Below are 14,005 nucleotides of genomic sequence, written 5' to 3'. Positions count from 1 at the left end.
CACTGAACCTCGGAATATTATGAAATAGGTGTCTAACTCCCACCCATTGGAGATCTTACGGTCGCGAGAGTTTTGGAAATATTTTGATAATACGTAATCACATTTACTGTATGCACTCTAGATGCACAGGCTCTATTTACAGTGTATGATTGAACAAGATATACCACTATTGCTGATGTACATTCGTAAGTGCTTATTTAAAGATAAAAAGTCCTAACATAATTGTACACTGAAAACAATTATGATTAAAGAGAGAGTTCACTGTTTGTTTGGCTTCGGTGCTTATGTGATGCAATCAAACTGACTTATATTTGGGTTCGTTCATCCACTCTCCGTTTGTATGAAATGTTTCCGAGCAGCACCTGAAGGCGGCATTCCACTCCTGAAGTCGGAGCAGCGAGCCCCCGCTGCCCCCCCTCCTCCCTGCTCCGAGTGAAAACTGAGATAGTGGGGAAAAAGCAACGGGAGGAAAGACCATGGAGGGAGGAAGCTGGATATATTAGCTAGTTTGGTGCTTGAGGGAACTTTTCTCCTTCTTTCCTTTTCACCCGCGTCTGTCAAAGTGCCTCAATGTGGCGACATCCGGTGTGTATTTTAAGTGCTGGGAAAACGTCGTAAATATCCTGAACGTTCAAACATTCAGCGACAGTCCGACCGCGGACGGTTAGCGCAACCCGACGAAAGTTAGCCCGCTCCGGCTAACTTAGCCCGTCTCAGCTAGCAAGAAAGGACACAAAAAAAAGCGAGTGGGAAAGGAGTTAAGGGTAAAAGTGGCGCTGCGGCGTGAAGTAACTCGTAATGTTGCCTCTCGGGATTAACTTCAGATACGGATGAGAACGAAATTGGCGATTGGGGAACACCGAGAACAACTGCGAGCCAGACGACCACTGCTATGTTGGGGTTGACTCACGGCTCTGGCAGCCCGCCCGAGTCCCGAGGTTGGCCACACTCGGTGCTGTGGAGGCTCGGGGGCTTCTTCTTCCTCCTGCTGCTGGAAGGGGCCGGCTGCCTCGCCAACCCGAGCGGCGCTTCGGGCGTCAGCAACAACAACCCGAGTGTCAACATCTACATGAGTGTGGAGGAGGTGAAGAAGCTGTTGGGTAAGCAGGCCTCCATGTAAACTCTTCATTATCGGTGTTATCTCTGTGTGTGTGTGTGTGTGTGTGTGTGTGTGTGTGAGGTGATACCCCCCTCCCCTCCAAAAACTGAGCTCTAATGACACATTTCAGCTTATTCTCACTGTGAGTGAAGAGCAGGCACGGTGAGCTCAGCATGCAGAACGGGTTAACAGTCAGTTCGGTGTAAATGCTCCCTGGCACAGCACACACAGTAAAGCATTTAACTCTGAGCCAGATTCAGCTGTAAGTCTGCAAAGTTAACTGTGATGCGCGAAATGAAGTTCATGTGCCATGTTAAGGTGAAGCTAAGAAATAAAGGGAGAAGCCCTGAAGAGGCGCAGAACCACAGGATCATGTCTTTGAACGAGTTCTGGGAGGTTTCTGTAACAATAACAGCAGAAAAACACGTTACTTGTGATTTAAAAGGAAGCTGTGGGTAAATATAAGATAAACATCTGCCATAAAATGCGCTCTGTGTCATCTCAGTGGTTTTTATGAGCTGATCTGTGCATATTAGTGTGACTAGCCTTTACACCCAAAGTCAACCAGAGCTGCAACCAGCTGTTTTGATAATGGATTAATTGGTTTGAGTATTTTTTTAAGGAAAATTCTGTGATTGGAGCTTCAATGTGAATATTTTCTGGTTTCTTCACTCCTCTGTGACAATAAGCTGAATGTCTTTGCGCTGTGGACAAAATGAGACATCTGAGGACGTCATTTTGGGGCTTTTTGAAACACTGATTGATGTTTTTCTTCAGTTTCTGACATTCAATAGACTTAACAGTAAATTGATTAATTGAGATCGATAGTTACAGCCGTACTGTATCACTGTGACTGCTCTTTAAACAGTCAGCTGTAACGCTTCACTGGAGCTCAGTCCAGTTTTAGATGGAAACCTGTCCACATCATGAGTGGATCTTTAATGGAAATCAATGCCGCTGTTATGTACAACATTACACCATGAAGAAAACGGCCTTGGAGCTCTCAGCAGCTTCACAGCTGTGGTGCGTTTTGACCTCGGGCTGCATCGAGGAAAGTGTTGATGGGTCACCAGGAGTTGCGGAAAGGAGGACGGGACTAAAGCATGTATTTAAAAACAACAACCAGAGGGGGTGTTTGTGGTTGAATGTGAATGTGAGGCTTTATGAAGCTGCAGGGAGGCGAGTGCGGTCCCGTGCGTTGATAGTGCTGTTGAGTCCATTATGCAGCTGTGGAAGATGCACAAAGTTGTGCCTTCTGGATGTTTGGGGCCAGGGACGTCGTGGCATGTGCCTTCATTTCACACAAGAAAAAGAAAATACTCGTTACATCTGCTGAAGTGACAGAGCTGTGCTGTGTTTATACTCCAGAATTTGGCCTTAAATGAGTAATATCCCTTATCCTGGTGCCAAGGTCGAGCCAGCCGAGGGATCGGTCCTAAGTTGTTAATTTAGGGTTTAGTGAAGATGTCTGGAGGGTGCAGTTTGGAACCAGTCATTTGCCATGTGAGTGCCACTGTGCCGTCTAATGAATGGGTAGAAGTGCTAGCGTGTAACGTCTTTGTGGAGGGAGGAAGCTGATGTTGCAGCTTCTCAGATTGACTGCTGTTAAGAAATGGATCGTCATCTTGCGGTGGCATCAGTGTTTTCCCTGTGATTCTGTAGGATCAGCTCTTCTGTCGTCCGCTCATCCAGGAGGAAGCATCAACTGTGTCCTGGTTCGGAACAGGAAGTAGCTGCAGTTCTCTTAATGCTGTGTGTCGATGCAGAGTTATTCAGCGCTGCCAGCCATCAAACAAAAATATGTTACTATCTTTAGGCCCTTTGATGGTTTAACTCCATGGTGAGTATCCTATAGATGCACATTCAGGGCAGACTCACTGCATCTCGTGATGCTTTTAAAGATGTAAGTAGGTAAACTAGATGATTGTAGTCTGTGGCTTTTTGACAAGAGCATTTATGTAGCGCTCATTGTGCTGTTTAAAAAAACATTTCGGCTCCTTTCCTCCCCTCTATAATCTGACTGGTGTCAGACCATAAGCTCACTCCGTCCTTTTTGGTTCCTCTTGTTCTCCATCACGCTATAGTTAATCTTCGGCTGCCAGACGAGGGCCTCTCTTGTGGTTTGCTTGAAACTTTGTCTGGTCCTATGGAGAAATCTCTTAATGTTTGACAACTATTTGCGGAGCTGAGAGTATGCGTGGAAAGAAACTTCCATGATGCAGTGGGAACTGAAGGAAAAAACATGTTGGAGGGAGGTGAGGCTGGCATGGCGTCGGCTCACTGCAGATTCATGGAGATCCAGAGTTTGCTGTTGTTTTTAAACCAGCTGGAACAGCACAGGTCTTAATGGAGAGTAATGAATTAAAATGCATTACGCATGTTGTGTCCAGCTGCTTTCAGCTCCCAGTGTTCACAAAAAAGGAACGTAATCTCCTAAAATTGTTCTCTAAACCTCAAAGCTCTGATGTCTGCTTACGTTTCTGGGAGTTTCTGGACAATCTTTAATTTAACATAAGAGCATCCAGAGCGTCAGTCATGGCTGCTCAAGTATATTGGGCATGTTTAGATTTGTTCATTTATTAAGACAGCACATTATTTGTCTTCTGTTTCCAAGCTTGTAGTTGAGCGAATAATAATTTGTGATTTGTAAGAAGACATTGTGGTGGCAGGAGAAGTGTGGTGTAATTAATAACACTGATAATGACTCTGTTCCACATTAGCATCCCAGTAAGCTGAGCCAGCGCACACAGTGGGACTTTTTCACAGAAGACGTGTCATAATGGGAAAGGCACTGGTGTCAATAATGCAGTTAATAGTGGCTGAATTCCATTTCGCTGCTTCAGTTTCAAGGTCCCGGTGTTGTGCATGCTGGCTCGCTGTCACACTGTCAAAGCTTATTGGGACACCTGAGCAGAGCAGAGCCATTGTTCATGTGATTAGTGACACCAGTGCTTTTCCTAAGAAGACAAGTCAGACTGTCAGCTGTGAAACAGGCCTGTAGAGGGTCCTGAGCTGCAGCAATAATACACCTGTTTTCAGGTATGGCATGTGACGATGTCTTTTGCTAGAACAGTGTGAGGTTAGAGAGTTATGTGTCGGCTGCTGCTTTCACGGGGGGGTTCAGTCCAATGTACTGCTCATTTTTGGTTTAGATGCTCTCAGCATGCTGGTGTCTGTACAGTTTGTTTGCTGAGAAGGAAACACCGACACACGTCGTTGAAAAGACAAAGACTTTGTCCTTTTTGCCGTTCAAGAAGACCAACCCTGCTGCGAGTCTTCCTCCAGCAGCCTCGTTAGCGTAAGAAACTGTCAGCTGGCTGATAGTGAGCAGTAGTGACAGTCTTTATTTTGGACCTGTGAAGTTATTTGTGCATTAAGTGTGAAGTTAATGTTAGTTCAAGCAGCCGCTCTGCAGAATATCATGAGCAGATCAAACTTTTAATTACAGTCTCAGAGGTGATGAACCAGCAGTTTGTCATTAACCCTGAGATGGACGACATGTAGTTGCCAGCAATGAACATAAAGCAGCTTTTGTATGTTATGATTATACTTGAAAATTGAGTATTATCAAGTCTAGCACTAATGTAATGTCAGTATTATATACTATAAACTTATGTGGTGTAATGTTGTGCAGACCGCTCTTTCAGGGCAGGTCACATGGTTTTCTGACATCACTTAACTGTACATACGATTATTCATAATGTTCAGCGGTGCCAAAACCTGATGTGTTGGACCTTTGCTAAATCCCATGAGCATTCCTCAACCATGTTTAACGTGGTTTAAAATCCCCACTAAGCTCCGTTGTGACCATTTTGAAGTTTCTTCAAATGCATTGGCTCCACATTCCTCACAACTGTTCACAATACAGAATCACAATCGCATTTTCCAGCAAAGCATCGAGACATTATGGTGAGAGGGGAAAAAGTGACATCACCAAGTAAGACAGCCTCGCTGTGGTCTCTGCTTTTTCAGCAGATGGACTGACTGTTCAGGGTTTCATTTTGATAACTTTAACAAACAACCTGACCCTCGGGGGGTTGGTCAGGAACAGGAAGACGTCGTGCCTGAGCTGAAGCGGGGTTTTGCATGCACAGCGTGTTTGTCTGCGGATGAACTGCGGCGGCATCCCTGATTGTTTTTGCATATGACTAATGGGGAGTGAACTGTCTGTCTGAAGAACCTCACTGTCCACATGCATTCCTACCCCGAGCTCCCACATCAGCTGTGTCTCAAGACCCGCATCCTGGGTTTGAATTGGCAGAACATGGCAAGTTATGGGACCACGGGGGCGGAAATGCTTCTGATCTGGGTCACACTCGCTCTTTTTAGATCCACGCCACCTACAATTCAGTCCCAGGGGAGAAGTGATTGGTCAATTAGTCTTTAAAGTGTCAGAAAAGTCTTTTATTTTTAATGTTGTTCAGAAACGCGTTAAGGTTGTTGCGAGGGAGACGCTGCATCGCGCTGCTCGCTGAACACCAGGCGAATCTCAGAGACCGCAGCCATAAGGCCCATGACCCGAGCTGTGACACTGGCCTTACAGCCTTCAATAGCTTTCTTTCTACCCCCGTTTGCTGGCATTCTGAACATCCATGTGATAATTTAGAAGACGAGGGATGAAGTAAAAATAGGTTTTCTGTACATTCATTTGCTGTCTCCTATAATAATGACCCTTTGAGCCCAGTTTTCCACGGTGGAATCACCAGTTGACTTGATCCCTAACACATTACTCTGAGGAATTTTTCTCGGTGGAAAGTAAGCACTAAGAGCGTCTGTTTTCTGCTTCGTGCATGGCATACTGCTCGCTCTGTCACCGGGCTCGCCGCTCACTGTAGTAGAGCAGAGCTTCTCCAGTCAAAGCAAAGCCATGGCTCTCCAGCCCCAACCAAAATTGGTATTGTTCGGACAAAATAAGCTGTTCCCCATCAAAATGTTTCTTCCAATACTTTGCTTGGGGGGGGGGGGGGGTGTCTTTTGTGCGGCTACAGTTGTTGACAGATTATAATCAGACAAACTCCACCTGGTGTCATTCTGTCCACCAACAAGAGTAATCCCTCTGGATGAGCATGCAAAAATCAAAATATCCCACTCTTTTAAAGAAGAGTGCAAAATTGTCCTTGTGTTTTGAAGAGCCAAGTGCATATCGGCGAAGAGGCCCCCTCCTCCTCCTCCTCCTCCTCCAAAGAGCTGAAAGGCAAGCAGGGGCTTTGAAAAAGAGCCTGTGAACAGCGAGGAGTGATTGGCAGCAGCATTCATGTCCCTCATGCCACTCTCCAAAGATCCTGACGAGAGGAGCCCCTGCCTTCACGTCTTTGTCCGACAGCCCCCGCTCGCAGACAAAAGATGGCTCTTTGCTCCAACAGCAGATTCCCGTCTCATAGATCGTTTCCCTTGTGTTAAAACTGGAACATTGGCAATGGAAATATACAACCACGGGGTTTTTTTCCTGCTTGTTGCTCTGTAATTGTATTAAGAATACAGCCACGCTTGAGTTAGATTGATTTAATTTTGCCATCTTGTTCTGGAAATGTTAGAAGCAGTGGATGTTGAAGGCAGATATTTCCTTCTAGTTTCTGCAGCATTTCTCTGAGATTACAGTTTAGTTAGGAAGCACACCTTTCTAAGCTGAAAAATAGAAAAATATTTGACCTTGCTCTCACAGCCCAGGCTTTCAAGCTGCTGCTGGACTCACAAAGCTGTCCATGTTAAACAGCATCCAAAAATAGATGAGTAAGGTGGGGTGCGTGAGACCCCTTAAATGACCCGTTAGTCAGCTCAAGATGAAGCAATCCCGCCTCAAACAGCTAATCGTTTTTCAGTCAACCATTTGATATTTGTTGAGTAAACCGCGGAGCCCCTTTAAGCAACAAATAACCATCAACGAGGTGCCTGTGACGACGGAGGCAGACAGCCCTCCTCAGTTTCCTCGCCCTGCCTCCATGCTCGTCTGGCCTCGGGGGTCTTCGTAGAATAAAGGGGGGAAACTGATGTATGGTTTCTTTGAAGTGAGTCAAAGAAAACCACAGATTGTGGCTTAATGTGTGTTTTTCTTCTAGCTGCAAGATACTTTCAGAGTGACAAGTCCTGCAACCAGTGCTGCTGCTGAGCCTGACTGGTGTCTTCAGGATGTTTGGTTTTGTTTTATTCAGATAACAAACGACGTCACCATAATTTTATTCTGCATAATTATCCCGCTTGCCTTTTCATTTAAACGCTTTAATGCTTTGAGGCTTTTCTTCAGTAGCTGGAAGTGGAGAGACTTGTCTTGCTTTTCTGTTGGGACATGCACTGAAGCTTGGCTTTGCCTAACCTCTGGCAAGTGAAAAAGCCTCACGAGTCAAGTTTCCGTCCAAAAGAAGCACAGAGTTGAGCTGAAATTCACCAAAATCTGCAAAGAAAAAGAAAATTGCATGCATGTTTCCATCCACGTCTGTTATGCAGCAGTCAAAATGGAAGGCCGTGTTGAAAATGTGATGGAAATGTGGCGTTTATGTTCCTGTTATGTATTCATTTGAGGACGATTACAGTCTCCACATCGCTCCATGCAGATCTGATGTTCTGATGCCATAGTTTGTCTGTTTCCATTGCACTTAAACACATCAGATGATCAGGTTTTGTGTCTCATCTTGCGTCTTTTTTTGGATTATCTTCACCTGTCGGTGTAAAGATGCAGGTGGTTTCCACACCTCAGCGCTGAGGGTTATGATAAGGTTAAACCTGCAGGACAGCTAAAACTACACACCTATTCTGTTTGCTCCAATCCTGCAGACTGTAACCTGAAAAAGAGTTGAAGCTCTCTGAGAGCCAACTGTGAGATGGATGGCATGTCAGGTGATTTCCTGCTCAAACTGTTAACCCGGTGCCTCGTGTTAGAGGATGTTATTAAAACAGAGGATTCAGAGCCAAAATGATATCTTCTAGAGAAAAAAACAAAACATGATGCACTTTTTCTGTGTATTATTCATAACATGTTTTCATTTTCAAGCTTTCTAACATGATGTGTTCTAAACCAGTGTTCCTCTCAGGAGCTGATAGGCCTCCACGTTTTTATTAAACACCTTAAAACTACATTCGGCAGCCTCGGCTGCTGTGTGCTGAAATGAAACGTGAAAGCTATTGAAATGAGCTTTAGTTTATGAAGCGAATAGCAAGTCTCATGATCATTTCAATCACTTAAAGCGCTGCCTGTTGTGAATTTGGTTTGCGTGTGTCATGCTGTAATTTTCATGTCAGACCAGTCTTATCAGATTTGTTGTGGGACAAAGAGTTTGTCCAGTCAGTCATGTGTTTGTTCTGAATCTGTCACTGCTGATGGACGTACTTTTCTGAAGGAGTATGAGTGCTTTGCCTTCTGTTTTCCCAAACGTGCTGGTTGGCAGTGATTAACATTACTAAGTGAAGTCTGGAGCAGTTATGATATCCTTCATTTTACCTTTCAGCTAGCGGCTCATCTAATCCGTAGAGATCGTAGCATCAGGCGACTTTACGTGACGTCTTTTTCAATCGCAGACCAAACCCCGGTCTCCTCAGTTTGTCGCTCCTCTTCTGTGTCCGATATCTCAGATCTTGAGACCCTTCGTCCATCGTCCTCCTCTCTCCTGCCTCATTCATGCCTGCCTGTGGATTTGTTTGGAGTTTCCAGCTGATAGAGTTTCACGCAGGCCCTCATTTTCTCCTTCCTTGGTTAATGTGGCCAGTATCTTCCCGGTGAGGGGCTGGAGGCAGTGTTTATCTCCTGGGCACTCAGGGATGAAGCCTTTGGGAGATACGGTGTCGACTGTGCGTACAAGAGGGTCTTTGTTAAATCTGTCCTGGACCTTACCACCTGGCCACCGCCACCTTTTGTTCCCCTCTTTCAGAGTCTGCAACGTGATCCACAGCCTGCAAGAGAACACCGCATGTGGACTTAAGGCCCTGCAGAGCCCAAATGTTAAGACAAACTTTGATTTATTAGCCCTGATTTGTTGCTGTAATTCATAGTTTTATGTTGACATCAGTGTCTGAAAAGAACGGCCATTTCTAGTACATCTCTACTACTTTAAATGTGATGTTATCTAAAAGAATCCATGTCAGTTTAAGTGTCTCAGCTGGTGAAAAAAAGCAGGGGAGGGGAGGCGAGTGAATAATCCTCCCACAGCTGAAAGAAGTGTCAATGTGCCCTTGAGCAAGGTACTTAAATTCTACTCCGGTGGAGCTGCCAGAGGACTGATTGAACGGGGGAAGGTCCGAGGTTCAGTGTGGTGGTACTTGAGGAATGTCAGCAGGGTGTTTCATTTTATGTTGAATCCTGGTCAAACTCATGAGGTCGAGCATGTTGTTTCAACACGGTCCTGTTTAAGCACTGGCATTGTGTAGCTATAGATATACAAGATCCGGTTGGCAGGCTGTAAAGAATGGTTAGCCTCTCCCGCTCGTTTCGTGTTGTATCGTGTGAGACGTTCTGTGTAATTTGACTGGTTCACGACTGTTGTGGCCACCAGGGGGCATCGGTTAGCCTGCGCTCCAGATGAGACGTTCCTTCAGTTGTTCATTGAAATAGAACATGAGGACGTCTGTGGTTTGGTTGCTTGCATGCACACAATCATGAAAGGAAACCCAGAGTAAATATATGATCTGTTCACAAACACTGGTCGTCTTCGTCCGCACGCAGTCGAGCAGGTCCTGATTGGCTGCTCCTCAGGTCCTCTTCCCGAGGTCCTCCAGTTCCCAGCGTGAACTGCCTTAACCCGGTCCGACTACTGTCAAGAATACGGAAAGAGATAAACTCATAAAAGCTAAAGGTTTAGTGACCGCAAGATCAGAAAAGAAAGACGAGAAATCAGCCACGGAGTGCGACCAGGTTGCTAGCCCACCTCGCCGTGGACTGAAGCTAGCTCACTGGCTAGCATACATGCTGAGACAAAGGCGGTTTGTTCTGCTTTAAAGATACAGGATGCAAAGAAGGAATGAATTGAATTTAGGGACAAGATTAACCAAACCAGGGATGAATTGAAAAAATTGTAGGATAGACCCCCTTCAGTGTGTGGAATTGATTCACTTTGGTTTACCTTTACTAGTCTACTTACTAACACCAGTATTTTTATCCAGGTGAATGAAATCAGTGCACCAAAGTACGGCTGAAGACCTGCACGGTAGCATGCAAGAATACTGAAATGATGCCGACTTTTTAGGCACTGACACATAACGTGTAACAGCTTACTGCAGTGTAACTAGCAGTGATAATGGCTTAGAGTCTTTCAACAGCTTTCAAATACATTTAGCCTTGAAAAGAAAGATTTCTCCAGATTTCTCAAGATCAGACACGACTTTACTAACTTGATCAATAGACAACAGAACACGAGACCTCCGAAAAATGCACTGCTGTGTGTGTCCAACAGAAATGGGAGAAAGAGCCCTTCCTGGAGATCCGTGAAGATGATTGTGATGATAGAGGGTGAAGACTATCAACTGAAAGTCCCAGAGAGTTCTGCTGGAAGAACATAATGTGAGATTTTGTGACTCCAGAAGTGAAATTTATTCCGTGAGGAACAGAGTGACATCTGGAGTCAGCGTCAAGTTTTTCATATTGGCAAGAGATGGCCAAAGAAATACTAGAAACTGTTGGAAGAGAAGTTAATTGCTCTTTTGTCACGTTATACCAGACACAGTCATGGCTCGGGGTGACAGAAAAGCTGCCATGGTGACGACAGACATGGTGGCTGCTGCCAAACCCTCCAGCAAAGGACAACTGGACTGCAGAGGCCAAAGAAATCAACTGCACAGAGAAATGGACCTTTACCATAAGACAGCAATATGTACCATGCACAGTTTGGTACAGTTTAAGGCGCCATGCTGTGTGTGACGCTGGCATTTGTTATCACGAGGAAAGCAACCAGCCTGTGACTCGGGGATCGATGTATGCATCATGTGTTTTAGACCACTGATTCACTCACTGATCAGGAAGCAGCAGCACACGAGCTTCACACTCGTAGACTCGTCGCTCCTGTCACCCGGTGTAGTCTGCAGATAATTGTGTTCCTCTCGATCCTTAACTACTGAGAAACAAGCTGATTTTTAAAATTTAATGTTGTTTATTTCTTAATCCATTGGTTCTGGTGTGTGTAGCACATTTATTCACCCACTTTTTATATAAAGTATATACTGTGTGTGTTTGCTGTGGCTGAAAAGTGTATATTCACGTTTTCATTGGTCCATCAGAGATGTTGTGTGTGTAGATACGCGGGAGTTGAAGGGTAGGTTGCAGCACTGATGCTGTACATGCTGTACATTGAAAGAGTTGCTGCTCACTGTTGGGCATATGAAGCTTCAGCAAAACACAAAGGAGGAATTTTGTACTGAAGAGAGTGTAACTTTAGAAAACGTCTGTTTGATTTGCCAAACTCTGACTGCTGAAGCCTTATATTAACTTTGGATTAACCTTTGAAAGCATTTACAGAACAGGGACTGTGGATTTTCATGTTAGGAAGGAACATGGCCAGAAATGGAGGAATGATTACAGCGACCACGAACTCCCTCACAGTACTGTGATGTATGTGACAGGACTGCGTAGAGACAGACAAGCATGAGCCGAAAGCTGTGGCGCTGATTTTAACAGTTGGTTCTTACGGCTGCATGTCGGCGTGGGCCAAACTACGCATCAGTGAAACCTGGATTTATACAAACATGCACGTTAGTATGATGGAAGGGCTCGCTGATGTCTTATTTAGGCTAATTCATGAAAAATGGTTTGCACTGAGACAGAATGTATTACGGACTGTAACACGGGCTGTCAGCACGAGCTGAAACTAATGATTGAGTGCGGTAATCATCTCACATAACAGATTTATTTTAAGGGTTATTTCACCAGCGTTTGGTGTCATTTATTTCGTGCTGTACGGAAAACTGCTTCAAACTGTGAAAACAGAGGGTTTGTTCCTGTGAGAGTTAATTTAGCTTTTCTCTGTCGTTGTTTTCAGATCAGTGCAGGTGACGCCGTGCGCTCTGCCCTGGCTGCTGTTAATCACTTGACACCGGCAGAGAGAAATGGAAATGTCCAGCAGGAAATAATCCCTCAAAACACAACATGCTGCCAAGTTACTGTGCTGGAATTCAGAAAGATGTGGTTATTTTCCAGTAGGCTGTTAGCATTAGCGTTCATATCTGCAGCGGCACACAGAACTATGATGCAGCGAGGCGCTTTATATGTACAGATTACACACTATCGACAGTCTTGTTTACCGGCACACCTTCTAGGAATGCTGTTTTGCCATTCCAGAGAGCAGAGAGTGTGAGTCAGCGATGAAACGGCAGCGCACGCTTCAACCTCCTTAACCTCAGGAACCACCGGTTCCCCGTCCTCAGTCTGCGTACGCTGACGGGCTCCTGCTGCCGTTCCTTCAGGAAGGCCGTGGCGCTGTGGGAGGGGGGCTTGAACTCACTGGTCCTCTTTGGGCTTTTATGTCTGGTTGCATAGTTTAATTGGTATCACAGCAGTGTGGCCACATGTTGAGACAAGGGAAGTACACAGAGTGGAGCATGAGAAGGGCAATTATTACAGGACTCAACATCTGTTCGCTGCCTACATGTACACACAGAAGAGACTGTGCAGGTTTGATCACAATCGCAGTGTTTTCCTGTTCCAGTGGTCCAGTTGGTTCTTTAAAGCGAGGCCAAAGGTTATAGATACTGTAATCAACATTTTTATATGTGTTGTTGTGATTGCACAGATTTGAACGTGTGTCGTCACCCGACTCTGCAGTTTACCTCAGCTCTGCACTGCTTCATGGTGTCAGCTCATTTTGCCTTTATGGTTTTCTTCTTCACTCTCACTGTTCTCGTCAGCATCGTTTTCGGATGCAGAGGGCAGCCGAGAAGTTCTAAAAATCAACTCCACCTGAACGCTCAGCTCCAGACAACAGACACGCAAACAAGATTAGCCACTGGCTGGTGAACCTAGCCTGATGTTTAGCAGCTAATAAGCCTAGCATGTCCCTCAGGAGTTGGTGGACACCAAAAAAGACCTTAAAGGAGAGTCAGTGCATTCCATTTTAAGAAAAAACACGTATTGTGTTTGATGTATTTGATGTCTAAATTAGTAAAAACAAGTCAGTCCATGCAGGTTAGCGCAGGTCTGATTGGCGATAAAATACTTACAGACTTATGCATTGAAATCAATACAAATCTTACAAAGAAATAACTTCATTCAAGGTCCACTTACTAACCTTTTCTGGAGCTTTCACCTGCTCCGGTGCTCAGCAGCAGATGGAGTTTGCTCAGCTTTCATTGAGAGTTAAAAAGTCAAGACTGAACTTGCTCAAATCTGTGTTGTTTAGCCAGTCAGTCATCATAATCGTGTATCTGTGTAACTGTTTTACATGTATAGATGTATTTATTTAACCTCCTGTTTTAGTGAAAATGTACAGGCAGCAGTTCCTTAAACTGAAGGAAAACACAGCCTGCAGTCTGACTCTTTGGGCTCGGTTAGATGCTAGTTTACGTAACAGCCGTCCCCTCTGAGTTGGTAAATGCCTGAGAATGTTTTTAATTGAGCCAATGTGAGAAAGGTCTCTGAGCCAGAGCTCGGAGACAGCCCGAGGGTGTTGGGGGAGCCTGGGCACATTCTTCCCCTCTCTTTAAACTAGATACTCAGAGACTGATAGACCGACCCCACTCTGCCAGACAGACGCTTTCAAGGACTGACAGCGGTGCCCCAGGCCGGGGTCGGGGATTTCACCAGCGCACATCAGAGCTGGATGACTTTTTGATGCGGCAGGAGTCATGAGAAAAAACCTTTCCGGCTTTGACTTTGTTAAAGTGAACGAGAGAGAAAGTCGACTCAGTCCTGACTCATCTGGCTGTGTGATGTTCGCGTACTACGGCATTTCCTAAGCTATGCGTCCACTGACGGCCGAGCGGCTGAAGGACTGT

At 45.2% G+C, this 14,005-nt stretch overlaps 1 protein-coding gene across 4 annotated transcripts in view; it reads left to right on the top strand.

Moving 5' to 3' along the window:
• Nucleotides 1-411: 411 nt before the first annotated feature.
• ryk (receptor like tyrosine kinase) overlaps nucleotides 412-14,005 on the top strand; it is a 33,208-nt gene continuing 19,614 nt past the window's right edge. For 2 of the 4 annotated variants that reach the window (XM_076727064.1, XM_076727062.1), the window contains exon 1: nucleotides 764-1,100. In XM_076727064.1, coding sequence (XP_076583179.1) covers nucleotides 893-1,100 — 208 coding nt within the window. In that variant the 5' untranslated portion in view covers nucleotides 764-892. Of the gene's footprint in view, nucleotides 1,101-14,005 lie in introns of all 4 variants that reach the window. The other 2 variants (XM_076727063.1, XM_076727065.1) reach the window with 2 other exon arrangements.

The sequence above is a fragment of the Chaetodon auriga genome, chromosome 3 (genome assembly GCF_051107435.1).
Source record: "Chaetodon auriga isolate fChaAug3 chromosome 3, fChaAug3.hap1, whole genome shotgun sequence".
NCBI classification, from domain to species: Eukaryota; Metazoa; Chordata; class Actinopteri; order Chaetodontiformes; family Chaetodontidae; genus Chaetodon; species Chaetodon auriga.
This window is presented reverse-complemented; position numbering and strand designations above follow the sequence as displayed.